The sequence below is a fragment of the Pyrgilauda ruficollis genome, unplaced genomic scaffold (assembly GCF_017590135.1).
Source record: "Pyrgilauda ruficollis isolate IOZ18807 unplaced genomic scaffold, ASM1759013v1 scaffold36, whole genome shotgun sequence".
Taxonomy (NCBI): Eukaryota; Metazoa; Chordata; class Aves; order Passeriformes; family Passeridae; genus Pyrgilauda; species Pyrgilauda ruficollis.
In genome coordinates, this window is record NW_024525045.1 from 495,071 (window position 1) to 508,849 (window position 13,779).

General features: G+C 52.5%; 1 protein-coding gene across 1 annotated transcript in view; it reads right to left on the bottom strand.

The window, feature by feature from the left end:
* XXYLT1 (xyloside xylosyltransferase 1) overlaps positions 1–13,779 on the bottom strand; it is a 29,894-nt gene that overhangs the window by 8,306 nt on the left and 7,809 nt on the right. Inside the window, exon 3 of the mRNA XM_041475702.1 lies at positions 4,770–4,902. Coding sequence (XP_041331636.1) covers positions 4,770–4,902 — 133 coding nt within the window. The remainder of the gene's footprint in view (positions 1–4,769; positions 4,903–13,779) is intronic.

Here is a 13,779-nt window from a genome sequence, read left to right on the forward strand (position 1 = left end):
AAGCCTTTCCTTTCTACAAAATAATGTCCTGTTTGAGTTCTTCCCAGGTTTTAGGCAGAGGCAAAGGCGAATGGCCTTGCAGCCACAGAGGGACACAAGTGTCGGCCCTTTGTAGTCTGTAGCTGCCCCTTTGATGTAGATATCCTTTCCTACTGGACAAACTTATCATTTCCAACACTGTGGATTCCCAAGATGTCTCAAGCTTTAATTAGCTTCTTGACACGGGGCACAGCAGTAAAGCTCTCACCAAATAGCAGAAGTGGAAGCAGCAGCCACCCTTCCAGCCCCAGTTGTGTGCATTCCTGGACCTGTGAAGCTCTGGGACTTCTCCTGAGGCCCATCTTCACAGCAGGTATCTTCCTCCTACCTGGAAGGGGTAAAAGCACCCATCTGAGGACCTGTGGGTTAAGTCCTCCCTGTTGCCAGCAGACCATTCCTTCCCAAGGAGACCTCCAAGGGGAGCATGCTGGGGGCAGTTCTGAGGGCCCCAGGCAGCGCTGGCACACCCAGAGCCCACTGCCACTGGTAGTGCCAGCAGCAGCACTGCTTGGGCCGAGAAGAGGCTGGGATGGCTGTGGGAATGGGAGCAGGGAGCACAGCATGGCACATGGACGGGGTCAGGCCGAGGCTGCTGAGAGCAGCTCTGCAATCAATACCACTGCTCTGCTTCCTCTCACATGCCACCAGTGTGACCAGACGGATCTAGAACCAGGAAACACAGCAAGCACAGGGTTTAAGCCCTTAGTAATCTGAAAGCTTTCAGGACATTTTGGGGAGTGCCACAGTATTTACCCACTCTGTTCCTCTCAACCACAGGGCTACTTTGAAATGAGGAATCCTATCCCTTTGGCACCTGGCAGCACTGAGTTCATGTGTCTGGGAACAGGTGCTGAGCCAAGCCAGGCTGGCAGGGTGGAAAAGGTAAGTCTGGGCTGCACACCTGGCCAGCAGGCTGAGGGGCAGCAGGCCATGCCAGCCATGGCACAGCTACACTGCTGGGAGCAGGGCTGAGCTGCTCTACAGGGTTGGGCATGTACCCACACACCCCCAAGGACAGTGCCCTGCCTGCCCATCTGGTTGCTCTCAAGCAGGCTGCATCTGCAATGCTTCTCTGCAGGTTTCTTAGCAGGGCTCAAGAGCACCAGAGAGCCTGGACTTCTCAATTTGACCAAGATCTGGTACGGAAGGCTCAGTGCAACATAAATATTTATACAGAGCATTATCACTCACTCTGTGCAGCCTGGTGAGCAGGATTGGCCAGCACAACTGAGTAGCTGAAATACTGCAGAGGACAACAGGACTTTTAATTAAGGTTATGGCTCTGAAGAAGCACCTCCTTGCATGGAAAGCCTTTTGGATGATGCAAATTTCAGACGCAGAGTCTAATCTTTACATCAAAATCACTCCCACTGAAGCCAGAGCTCCTGATCTTGGCCACAGCATGAACCTGCAGGCAGACACATGAGCAGGCGTAAGTCAGCCTGGGAAGAGGCTCTTCTGCAGGCCAATATTCAAACAACAGCCTGGCAGGACAAATCCAGTGCTGCCATAGAAAGCCCAGAAGCATCTAGGAGGCTACTGCACAGTACCAGTGTCCTCAACAACCCCACCACAGTGGCACCTTCTTGTGGGATGAAGCTCTGCCTGCAACCCTATCCACAGAGCTGTTGACCTTAGCCCATGTCCCACACTGGATCCAAAAGCCACAGGAAGGACCACATGCCTGACCCATGGACAGGGTGCCTCTTTTCCCTGCCGTGGCTGGAGAGACGGAAACCTGACGCCGGTGGCCTCGTACCTCAGATCACTTCCTGCACATGATATGGGCTCCTGCCACCTCCCTTCTCTGCATCCAGGACTCCCTGCCAGACACTGCAGAGTGATCCATGTCCAGCTTCAGCAGGAGCTACTGCTCTCCACAGGCCACTCCAATTCACCCTGAGTGGCCCCAAAGGACAGACCAACACCAGACTGTGCAACAGTTAAATCCCAGCACTGGCCTAGCAGGAGGGCCGGGAGATCCTGTTGCTCAGAGAAATGTGTTTGTCCAAGACAAACAGTGACCGGGCATTGTTTCAGCATGAGTCAAGTGAGTGGAAACACTCCCGTGCCATCCTGTTTTGCTGTCTGGAGGTTTCCCCTACCTTCAGGATATGCAGACAGGCTCCGGGATGTTTCCGACTCGCTGTTCTCTTACTCCTCCATTTCCCGTGAATGTCTGTGCCCAGCGCTGCTCGTTGGCCCAGTGCAGCAGCCTGAGCCTTCTGCAGCCCCAGCCTGTGCCTACAAAGTGCAGCCCACAGCAAGGCAGCCAACAGGCAGCTGATGGAAACAGATGTGGACTGATCTCCATCCATCTTTCCCATTGTTACACAGCAGGAAAAATGGCACCCAGACCCTTTCTGGCTTGCCACTGGCTTACCCTGCCCCACGGAACCAAGTCCACAGCTCCACGAGCAAGCTCAGGACAGCTCTGTTAATTCACCCCAAGTCCTCTGATGCTTTGGGGCAACGCTAGTGCTGCAGAGAGCTGTGTGAAATGGTGAGGAAAATGTGAGTGGCAACACAGAGACCCCACAACCGCCCTGTAATCCTCCTCCCTCCCCACAACCCTTTTCCCAACTGATGCTTCAAGCCTGCACACATGGCAAACAACGTTGCTGGAGCTGACACCTGTTATTTCTTACCTACAACATGTTTTTTATCTTTCTGAAAGTATAAAAATAGTAAAGAATTTTTTTTTACAAAGACATCCATGCTTTATCAGCTCATGTTTGTGTCTGGAAACCCTTTTAGCAGTGAGGTGCGAGCCCCACAGGGTGCAGGGCTTGGCAGGAGGGCAGGCTGGAGTTTGCACAGCTCGCCCCACAACGGGTGATCTGGCGACAAGAAGGATCAAGAATTTGTTTTCACATGAAGATCAAAACAACACAAGAAGAAAAGCACAACATAGCCCAAAGTGACCCAGAATGTCAAAACTGCAACAACAGAAAGTTCAGCCCAAAAATGCAGCCTGTGAGGGCTATTATTGCTTGGCATGTTTGTCCCCACCACAGGTGGCAGGAGGGGGAGAACACAGCTATGGCTTGGGTCAGGTATTCAGTGCTCAGCCCCATGATCCCCTGCCTTGTCCCCTGCCATGCTGAAAGGCTCTCCAGCAGAGCACCCCAAACCTTAATTCAGGCCCCTCCAGGCACACCCAGTCCCACAAACCACATCCAGGCAGCAGATCACCATCCCCGCTCCCTAGTTATGCACTGAAATAATGCAAAACCCTGCAGAGACAAAAACAAAGTGATTCCACCCTACACTAATTGCAGACAAATGAGTGCTTGATTTACCCCGTTCCAGCACCACTAATAACAGGGATCTGCCCTACTGAGCCGAGCGAGGCCTCAGTCTCACAGCCACTCTTGTCTGAGGCTCTTCCCTCCATCCCCCTTTAAGCTCTAACAATTGCATATGATGAATTGGGGCTGGATTTACCATTCTGGGCACCAAAATCCTGTCAGGACACCCAAAGCAGATACAGGAGCCCTCTACTCTCCAAGCATGGTGTCACCCTATGGAGACAAGATCTCAGCATCCATGTTGCTCTAGTCCGAGCTCTTCCTGCCAAAAGTACAAATCAGGAGAGAGGCAACACTTATGCCACAGACAGAGAGATGTCTTTTTTCCAGCTCAGAAATAGTGGTGACTTCTGTAGTCCAAGCAATCACATTCTGTCATATGGTTTAGACTTCCAGGAAGCAATTGGTGGTGACTAACTACCATCAATCCCCTGTTGATGAATTTCTCTCTGTCTCTACCCTCTTCCCATCTGGATGCACAAGCAGCAAGAAAGGCTGATCCAGATCTTTGCAGCTCAGCCTTTGCCCAAGAGTGCTACTGGTCATGCCTTAAGAGGCTCAGTAGGGAAATAGGCTTCCAAGGAAGAAAAAAACATACAGACCTCTTAGGCGTTTTTATCTTTCTCCAAGAACTTTTCCATTAGGATTAGCAAATCTAGCCAAGCCATCTCAGATGCTCAAACTCAGCTCTGCTGAGATCCATTAAGGCATCCTGGGATAACTATCTGATCTACTCTGGATTAAAAGAAAACCTGAGGTCCATCCTTAGAATAATGGCTAAAAACCCCAGGATGAATAAGCACCTGGAAATATCCACGTTCCTGAATCCCACCAGTGGCGGGATTTGCATTATTTCCCAGGAGTGGGAAGGACTGGCCCACCCCTTTGTGAGTGGTTTCCAGCACAGTTGGCAGTGGCTGGTGGACCAAGGGTCTGAAGAGCAAGGGACCATGAGACCACCTTCATGCTTGCAAGCCCAGGCCAGCCTTCCCTGGGGGAAGCTGAAAGTGCACTCCAGGGACCCAGAATCTCATTGTTGCCCAAACTCAATCCCTACTCTCTGCAATACTCTCGCCCAAAACTTCAGAGGGCCAACACACAAACAATTACAGCACCTCAGCAGGCAGGGCTGGGCAAACATGCCTCTAGATGTACCAGAGTCCAGGCATGGATTTTGGCAATGATGATCAAGAATTTGCCTCAGGAAGTCTTGTGAAGGTGTGTGGGAACAAGCAAACAAACCACAGTAACATTGTACAGTTTGCTCATACCAACGTACAAGTTTCAGATTCAGTTCCCCTGCAGGGATTAAAGCAGGGAGACCACTGCTCCCCAGGCTTTTTTCCAAAGAACAACCTGAGTTGAAGAGAAGCCACCAGCCACCTGCTGCCCACTCCCTGCTCCTCATGGGAGTTGTACCTGTACACTGGTTGCATTTCCCTGGCAATCCCAATGACTGCTCCCTCTGGGAAGTTGTCAAACTCATCAAACAGGTCTCGGATGTTGGTCTTGTACTTCAGGTCCAAGTCTACCTGGATGATCTGTGTTATTTCTGAAAGCACAAAGAGGAAAAGTCAGCAATATAAGACAAAAGTGTAACCCCTGATTACCACCAGCTACTGGAGGAGCTGAACCCAAAGAGGATTTGGTGCAGTCTGCTCCATGGGCAACTCAGAGCAAACATAATCCAGCTGCAACCTCTGCATGAAGCAAACAAACTTCAACCATCATGAAGCATTTACCACTGTGTGTTTACTTCAGAAATCATTTCTGGTGACCCCCTGCTTCCATCCACTGCCTCCTTCCTTCCAAAAGACTGGTTTTCCATATAACTGACAAAAGCAAGAGTTAGCTTCAACCCAGCCTCTCTCCCTTTCTGGAAGTGCTTCTGTGGTGCCAGTCTCACAAAATCCCATGTTTACTTTCAGCTACCAACTCCTTGAGTGTTTCCCACCTCCAGCCCATACAGCATCCATCCCTGGACCAACACACCAAAGCAATTCCCATCATAGACAGCATCAGTTCGCCACTTGACACCTCCAGTATCACCTGCACAAACCCATTAGCTCCCAGCAGCTTGCCATGGGCTTCCCTGAGGAAGAGATTACAGCCCTCTGCCTGTAATCTGTACCTCTCCCAAAGAGCTGCTGGTGATCTGCAGCAGCCTGGAAGACTATTGTTGCTGGTGGTACCCTCTCAGAGGCAAGGGGGGCTGTAAACACATGGAAGCATCTTCCACTTGCAGTGAGACATCAAGAGCAAGGAAAGGCTGGAGGACATCATTCTCAAGGCTGGGCCTGAGGTACTTAACAGGGTCAGGCCCCTGCCCAAATTTGTCCCAGTCTCCTCTGCAGCACAAGAAAGACTGAAAGATGGAGATGCTGCTTGGGAGAGTATGCAGGAGATGTGCCTTGACAAGACTGCTCGTCCCAGGTGGATGTGGGGATGCTGCATGGATTGCAGCAGGCCAAGTGCAATGCAGCAAGTGCAAACACTACAAGAGATCAAGTCATTAGATGGGATCTCCCAGCCACAAGCAAAGCCATGGTCATCTTCTGGCCAGGCCAGCTCAGCCCTTCTCAGGGTCTGTGAGTGGAGCCATCCCCAGGGCATTACATAATGCCCCCTCTATTTATATGTGTTATAAAAGCCAAGAAGAAATTGGCCAGGTTGCTTAGCACTCAGCAGTAATTGGATTGTAAGGCTGTGTCAATGTGTTTTGGTCCCACTCATCATCCACAGGTGCCCTTACAGCTCCCTGCAGGCTAGACCTGCCTGTCACCACCACTTCCAGAGCAATTAGCAAACCAAGCCTTCATCCTTCCTCCTGCCCAGTACCTGCAGGCAGGAGGACAAGCCCTGCCTGCCCTCACCTTCTGCTGCCCGCTTCTGCTGTGCCTACGGGCAGGGCTTCCCATCAGGCTGGTGCTGCTGGGGCAGTGCCACCATGGCTCCTCATCCCCTCACCCTGTTGTGCTGGACAAGCTGGCTGCTGGCTACTCCTGGCTGCTGAGAGCAGGAGGCAATGGTTCTGTTTTCAGCCCCCAAAGCCACCATGGGACTAGAGACCCAGAAGCACTGAGCGCAGCCAGGCACCAGCAGTTATCCCCCAGCACAGGAGTGCAGCTTTGCATTTTCAAAAGTGTTCACTGCTTGGTGTTTGTGTTTCAAGCAGATACTGGGCTGTACGGCAGCTCTGAATTTTTTGCATATCTTGCACTAATCTGGGACTCTTGGCAATTGGTCATACCTACCACATTGTCCTCATTTAAGAGCAAAAAGGCCCTGTGAGGTTAAGCAAGAAATATACTGCTTACACTGCAAAGCACCCAAGCAGAAATATAAATCAAGGAGAAACAGTATCAAAGCTACAACTTGGGCTGTATCTCAATTTGTTTTTTTAACATCCATCATGCTCTATCTGCTAAAGGGAAAGGCCATGCTCCCTTCAGCTGTCAGTACAGCAATCCTCAGGCCTACCTAGTATTTACCATCACCATAATCCTCTGTTTGCAAAGATTTAAACCCCAGGCACAGTAAATCACCACAGGCTAAAGCAGGTCTTGACCGGAAAGCAATTTCCCCCAGCCTTCTGAACTGCCTCAAAAATGGCCAGTGCAACTCAAGCATGTGAATCAGCAGAGCAGTGTATTTCTGCAGTGAGGAACAAGACAAGTATCCCACATGCACCCAACCTCCCCAATGGCTCAAACTACAGTGGGGCAAACCCCCAAATCCAAAACATTACCACACTTGAGAATACCCAGACTGGTCACAAAACTCCAGGACAAGAAGACCTTGCACTTACAGCACAAGCTCAGCTCCAGAGAAATGTGGGGAGCCTGAGCCCTAGAAGAGACTGGGAATAGGGAATGGGATTCCCAGGGGCATCCCAGCACCACTCACCCTGGTGCACAGCAGCCTCATCAGGTTTCAATTAAATCAACTGTGAGCCACGTCATCTGATTGTTCTCTAAAATTACAGCTGAACACCAACTGCAATTAATCAGAGTGGAGAATGAAAGCTGAGCTTGGAGGAAGCGCCATTCCCAACCCTGCCTGCCCCAGCACCTCAGTGGGTGAAAGGCTCTGGAGGGTCCCTGTAGCCCAGCCAGCTGTCCCCAGAAGCCTCAGCTGAGCAGGGAGCTGAGCTGAGCACAGCTGCAGTGCCAGGCAGGGATGCCAGTGCCACGAGAGCCCAGCATGGAGACACGCAATTTATTTACACAAACACCCTGGGTTCTCCATCCTGCCCTTTGTTAGAGGCTTCCCATGTCTGGCTCACCCCAGCACACTGGTCCATGCTGTGCCCTGTGCTTCCCCCAGGAAATACTCACCAAGAAATTAGACGCAGAAAGCACCAAATACTTTTTTGCTTTGATTTTTTGAAATTTTAAATTTTTTTTGTTAAAGCAAGCATGAACTGCAACACTGAGACGTGAGCATGGGTGACATTAAGCATCACTTTGCCAGATGCAGCTTGCATGCACAGATTAATGGCTGAGATGATTTCTCTGCCTGGGACTGGCAAGGGGCCAGGCACTAATATTTATGATGTATCATGCTCTTTCGCCGTTCTACCAAGTGCTTTGTCCTGGCTGCCATGTGGGGGTGGAGGAATCGCGTGCTCTCTTAGGCACAAGCTGCTCAGAGGGATGCAGCTGGAAATGTGGGAAAAGGCTGAGTGTTCTGCTCAGCAGGGAGTTTTCTAACTTTGCCATACTGTGTAGAACCCTCCACTCTGTTCAGCTCCAGCTCTTCCAGCCACGGCATGGAGAGGGGAGCTGTGCCATTCGGAGCAGAGATGGTCTCCATTAGCAGTGACAGCTTTACAGCACAGGTTAGCCCCATTTAAAGCTCGTAATATTTTACTGCAGCCTTGTATCAGCAGCTACAGCAGGGCTGTGCTCCAGGCTTGGCTCAAAACCTCCCCCCAGCCCTGCCCAGAGGCAAATGGCCAGGTTCAGAGATGCCTCATCCCACAACCTCATCCAGTGAGGGGGCAGAGGCAGGCAGAGGTCATGTCCCTTGCCCTGCTGCCCCACATTCTCTGCCAGGACCCAGTGGGGCTAAGACAGCACACAGACAAGCACCCCTTTGGTGTACTGAGGGGCACAGCAGGTTGTCTGGATGCTCTGAAAGGCACCCAGGAGCCCCTGTGGTAGCAGGCAGCTTCTGCAGCAAGTCTAACAGCCCTTCCCAGGAAGCATGGACCCCAAAAACTGCCCCAGGGCACAGCAGGGATAGAGGAGGTATGCAGTGGGCCAGGCACCCCACCACTGGAATGACACTTAGGAGCAAATTTGGTCTAGATGAGCAATCTGATTTACCAAGTGACACACCTGTCCATGGCAGGGGGGCTGGACACAGATGAACTTTGGGATCCCTTCCAACCCAAACCATTGTAAGACTCTATGAAATTGCTCTTCCCAGAAATGTCAGGCAGGATCATGAATGGCAGCAGGAGGCACAGGAAGGAGGTGAGCTGCTTTGGTGGACCTAGCCAGAGCTCTGGGGATGTCATGCAGCAAACCATCAGCAGCTATTACCCCTCCAGCCCTTAGGACCTGCTCCCATTGCTCAGAGCAGCCTAGGCATGGGCAGCCTTGAACCTGCCCTAGAATAGAACTATTTTATCCTAACCTGAGATGAGAGGATGGACTCTAAGAAATGTAAATAGTGGGTTTGTAACTACAGGACAATGGATGAAGGGTCAGGTGAAGAGGAGATGCAAAGGCAGGAGCCTGCTGAGATCAGCACAGGCTGTTCTGCAGCCAAAGTAATTTAAGCTCATCCCAACAACTTTCTCTGTGTAAGGGTCACTCCTCTGGCAAAGCTGAGCCCAGACAGCAGGAGCAGAGCTGGGGTCTAAGTGCTGGCCTTGGCTCCAAACCCTCCACTTCCATACAAACCACACCAGATCCAGGGAAGCAGCATGCCACAACTGGCAGTGGAGAGGGGAAGAGCCGTGTCCAGGAACTTAATAGTGAAATGGAGAGCTGCCATCACAGCACAAAGGGCAGAAGCTGTCCAGCAAACATTGCAGTCTGTATCATTGATAATTGAGCAGTGGTTTAATAGATGTAGAGTAGAAGCAAGAATCAAAATACTGGAAGTGATGTAACTCTCCAGCCCACTGACAGGCTCATGTTAGCACAAGCTCAGCCCCCTCAGAGTAAAAAAATCCTGCCTGCAGCTGGTCTGGCAGAGGAGATGCTGCAAGCAACAGTGGCATACCAGGAAAGGACAGGACACCACTCCACCAGGCTGCACTGTGCCCAAATCTCACACACACTCCTGTGGCAAACACCTGTCACCAAAACTGGTGGTAATTTGGCTCTGCTCCTGCCATCCTCTGCACTGGCACCTCCACCTGTCTCAACAAACCTGTTTTTAAAGACTTAAGCATTCTGATGCTTCATGCCAGCGAGGAGAGACTCCTCCAACATAGAATCATGAAATTATTTAGACTGGAAAAGACCTTTAAGATCATCAAGCCCAACTGTTAATCTGGCACTTGGCACATATCAGGTGGGAGCACCTTGACCTCCCCACACCTCCTCTGCATCACAGCAGTGACTTTTGGGACCAGAGACGATCAACAAGGGCACTGCTGGGATTGCCACCCCAGCTGTGTGACCCAGGCACACCGCTTTGCCTTTTCCCATGGAGCCAGCACCTGCCAGTCTGCAACACAGGGAGGCAAGACCCCACTCCATCCTTCAGGAGGCAGGGTGGGGTGGTGGCCTGGACAGGGCTGGGACAGGGAGCTGCTGAAGGCACAGCAGCTCAGAGAACCTTCTGCAGGGCCAGCAGCAGCTGCAGCCAGCACGGGTGACACAGTGCAGCCAAGTGACAGGAGTGTCCCCTGCTGGCTGCAGCTCTGGGTGTTGTAGGGCTGCAGTGGGCTGTGGGAAGGGCCGGGGGGGTGGCTGTTCATTTTGCCACTCGACTTGGACCACCAGAAGGAAGAGAGCCCAGCAACCAAAGCTCTCTGAGTTGGAGTCAGAAGGGCTGGGGATCCCTGATCTGCTCGTCTACAAATGCTAGGCACACCTGGACAGCTGCCTCCCCACCTCTCTGAATTGCTCTGAGCAATGTTTCTTTCAGTCAGGTTTTTTAGCCATCCCCATCACGACAGGACAAGGTCCCAAGGGAAGAAGGAGCTGTGAAGGACCAGCAGTGACTTTCAGATGGCTGCCTTGGGCCATAAACCTCCTGCAGCAGCCGCCAGCTCCAGCGGGCAGTGTGCCTGCAGGAGCAACACACGGATCCACAAAGCTGCCTGTGCTGGCTGTGAAACCAGAATCCTCCGCCCTCATGCCTCAGAATGATGTGTGGCCAAGAAAAACTCCACTCCCACAGCCAGTACCATGGCCAAGCATGGATGCAGAGTGGGTGACAGGCTCCAGAAGTCCCTGTGCAACCCAGAAGGTACTGCCCAGCAGCAGCAGCCAGCTGTCCCCAAAGGCCTCAGCTGCAGCAGGGCACGAGAACAGCTGCAGTGCCAGGCAGGGGTGCCAGCACCTCAACAAGCCCAGTGTGGAGGCACACAGTTTATTTACACAAACATGCTGGGTTCTCCATCCTGCCCTTCATTGGAGGCTCCCTGGGTTTGGCTCGCCCCCTGCACTGGCAGCTGCCCCTGGCCGCTCTCCCTGCTGCTGTCAGCAGGGTTGTGAGCAGCTTCCTCTCTGGCTGTGTGCTCCCCCAGCCAGGCCTTGTTTTCTCCACACACAGCCTCCCCTCTGTGCCCAGCATTAATCACTGCTGCCTGCCCAGCTGACCTCGGCACACCAGAGAGCCTCACCCAGAGGAAGCAGCCAAGGCAGGGGCAAACGTGCATGTGTGCAAGCATGACACGCTCCTCAGAGCTTACTGTCACTGAGCTGGCAACTGGGGGGGCTGCAGCCCTCCTTCCCAGGACATGGTGCTGCTCCAGAGCCCACCCTCCCACGAGAAGATGATGCTGCACAGCCCTGCACCAGCACAGCTTGCCACGGTGCAGTGCAGCTTACCTTCCAGCTGCGTGCTTCAACACAGGTCCTCCCGTCTGCCATGCAGCCAAGGCTCCCCTCCGCTCCCTGGGACAGCCCAGCAGCCTCCTCCCCATCAAACAGCCTCCCTCCCTGCACACAGAGCTCCAGGGGCGTGCAGGGGGCCATGTGCCCCAGCAGCCCGGCTGCTAACCAAGTTTCTGCAGCACTGATTAGGCACCAGCAGAGCAGAGCAGTGGCTGCAGCACAGCAGCTAATCAGCCTATCAGCTAATTAAAAAATTAGGCTGTCTGCCAGAGATAGATGACAAATCATTGCTACCACCCACGCAGGGCAGGTACCTGGGTGAGCTCAGGGGTCTGGAGCAGCAGCAATGTTCCCAGGTACTGACAGCAGCATCACTTTGATTGCCTTGCTCCACACCCTACAGCCATCTCCAGAGAGAAGGGGAAGACTCAGCAGGAGATGGATGTGTTTTGTTCCAGGAAATTAATTTTTCCTGTGCATCCAAGTGTCCCCTTGTAATCCATCAAGGTCTGAGGGACTAATATTTAGCAGTACTCAACACCTTGGCTCTTAACTGGACTCAAAGGCAGCAACATTGCTAAACACGCAATAGGTTTCAGGATGGAGGTGGAAATGCTGTTTGCCTTGTATTTAATATATGCTACTGCTGGGGGAGGAGTGTGAAAACACTTTCTGGAGCTGGAGGAAGAGCAGCAGGAAACCTTTTAATCAGACAAAATAAGGTTTGATTCCAGGTTGCTATAAATTACAAAAGAGTGGATGGAAAGCTGTAAAGTAACGAGCAGGTGAGATGGAAAGGGAAACCAAAAAGAGATACAAGAAAATAAATTTTCTGGGCTCAGATCCCAGTTAACTGCACACACTGGGGGAAAGGGCTGCAGGCAGATTTTGTCCTTGTTTCTTCCTGCTAAACTCTAATGAGCTATGGCAGAGCAGGGAGAGACTGTGGGGGAAAGAAGCCCTGGCACCAACACTGGGTGACCCCCAGCAGCTTCCAGCCCTCTGGGAATGGGGCAGCTGGTCTGGCCGGGGAGACAGGAGGGCAGCACCCACCACAGCACCAGGTGACGAGACCCTGCTGCTCCGTGGGAGCGGGGGGAGCAGCCAGTCCTGGCCTGACAGATCTAGGACATCCAAAAATAATCAATGGTGACACTGCGGCAAGGGGCAGGCAGTGGAAATTATGAGAAGTGACACTACCCCCGGGGGCTGCGGGCCACGTAGGCCCCAGAGGCAGCAGTGCCACAGGGAAGGGGTCTGTGCTGTGATGCAGCACTCAGGAGACTTCCAGGCACTTGCTGAGCAGCAGCCACATCCCCCTCAACACAGCAGCCCTTCCTGGCACCTCCTCCACACCAGAGCTGGGGCCAAGGAGCTCTCCTGCCAGGACAGCATGTCCCACAGGCATTACCCACAGATGGGATTAGCAGCTCATCTCAGCAGATGTGGACCCCTCTACAAGGCCACAGCCTCTAGTTTTTACCTGGGGTGGGCTTATTCAGAGGTCTGCTGTTGCCTGCTCCTGAAAAGCATCATGAAAACAACTCTTTCAGCATAACAGGCTCACCCCAGCAAGGAACAATGGCTGGCACAGCTATCCCTATTGCCCACAAAATGATCACTCCAGCGTCTTCCCTTCCCATCACAGGACCTGACATAAGTGCTTGCAGCTCAGAGACAGGCTAGGAAGGGAGTCTGGCTGCTTTTCATGTGCTTGTGGCATGAAGCAGGGAGGGAGGTTATGAGAGACATCAGAAACTATTAATGCTCCCTCCATCCCTGTAAAGATGGAAACATTTTTGCCAAAAAGCAAACCCTTCAGCTACTGCAGCATCCCTTGGGAACTGTGGTGTAGAGCACATGGCTGTGGGGCCAACTCCCATGACTCTGCCACAGACCCCAATTTTCTGTGCCTTTTCCCAACATCTCCCTGTTGGTAGCACACAATCAAGCCTGAAGCATCTGGACATGGGCACTCTCCTCCCAGCCCTCTCCCAACAGCTGCATCTCTGCATTCCCTGATGTGGTGGGACTCAGCAATGCTGGCAGTGCTCAGCCAGCAGGAAAGGATCAGGAGTGACGCACTTTCAAAATGCTCACTTATTACAATTATTACAGTGATTTGCTGAGTTCTGTGGGCAGCTGCCCTGTGCACCAGGAATTGCTCTGCAGCTGACAGGAGGAAAAAGGGGGAGTGATCTCCCTCTGCCAGGCTCCACCTCAGAGACCTCTGATGCCCTGTGTGACACAGGATGTGTGCAGCGCAGCTCTGCACATGGGTGTTGTTGAGGGGACACACCACACACAGGCAGCTGGCACCCTACAGGCAAACAGTCCCACCTGGGCAATCCCATGCTGTGGATTCAAACAATGCAGATGCAACGTTGAATCCTCATGCACACAAA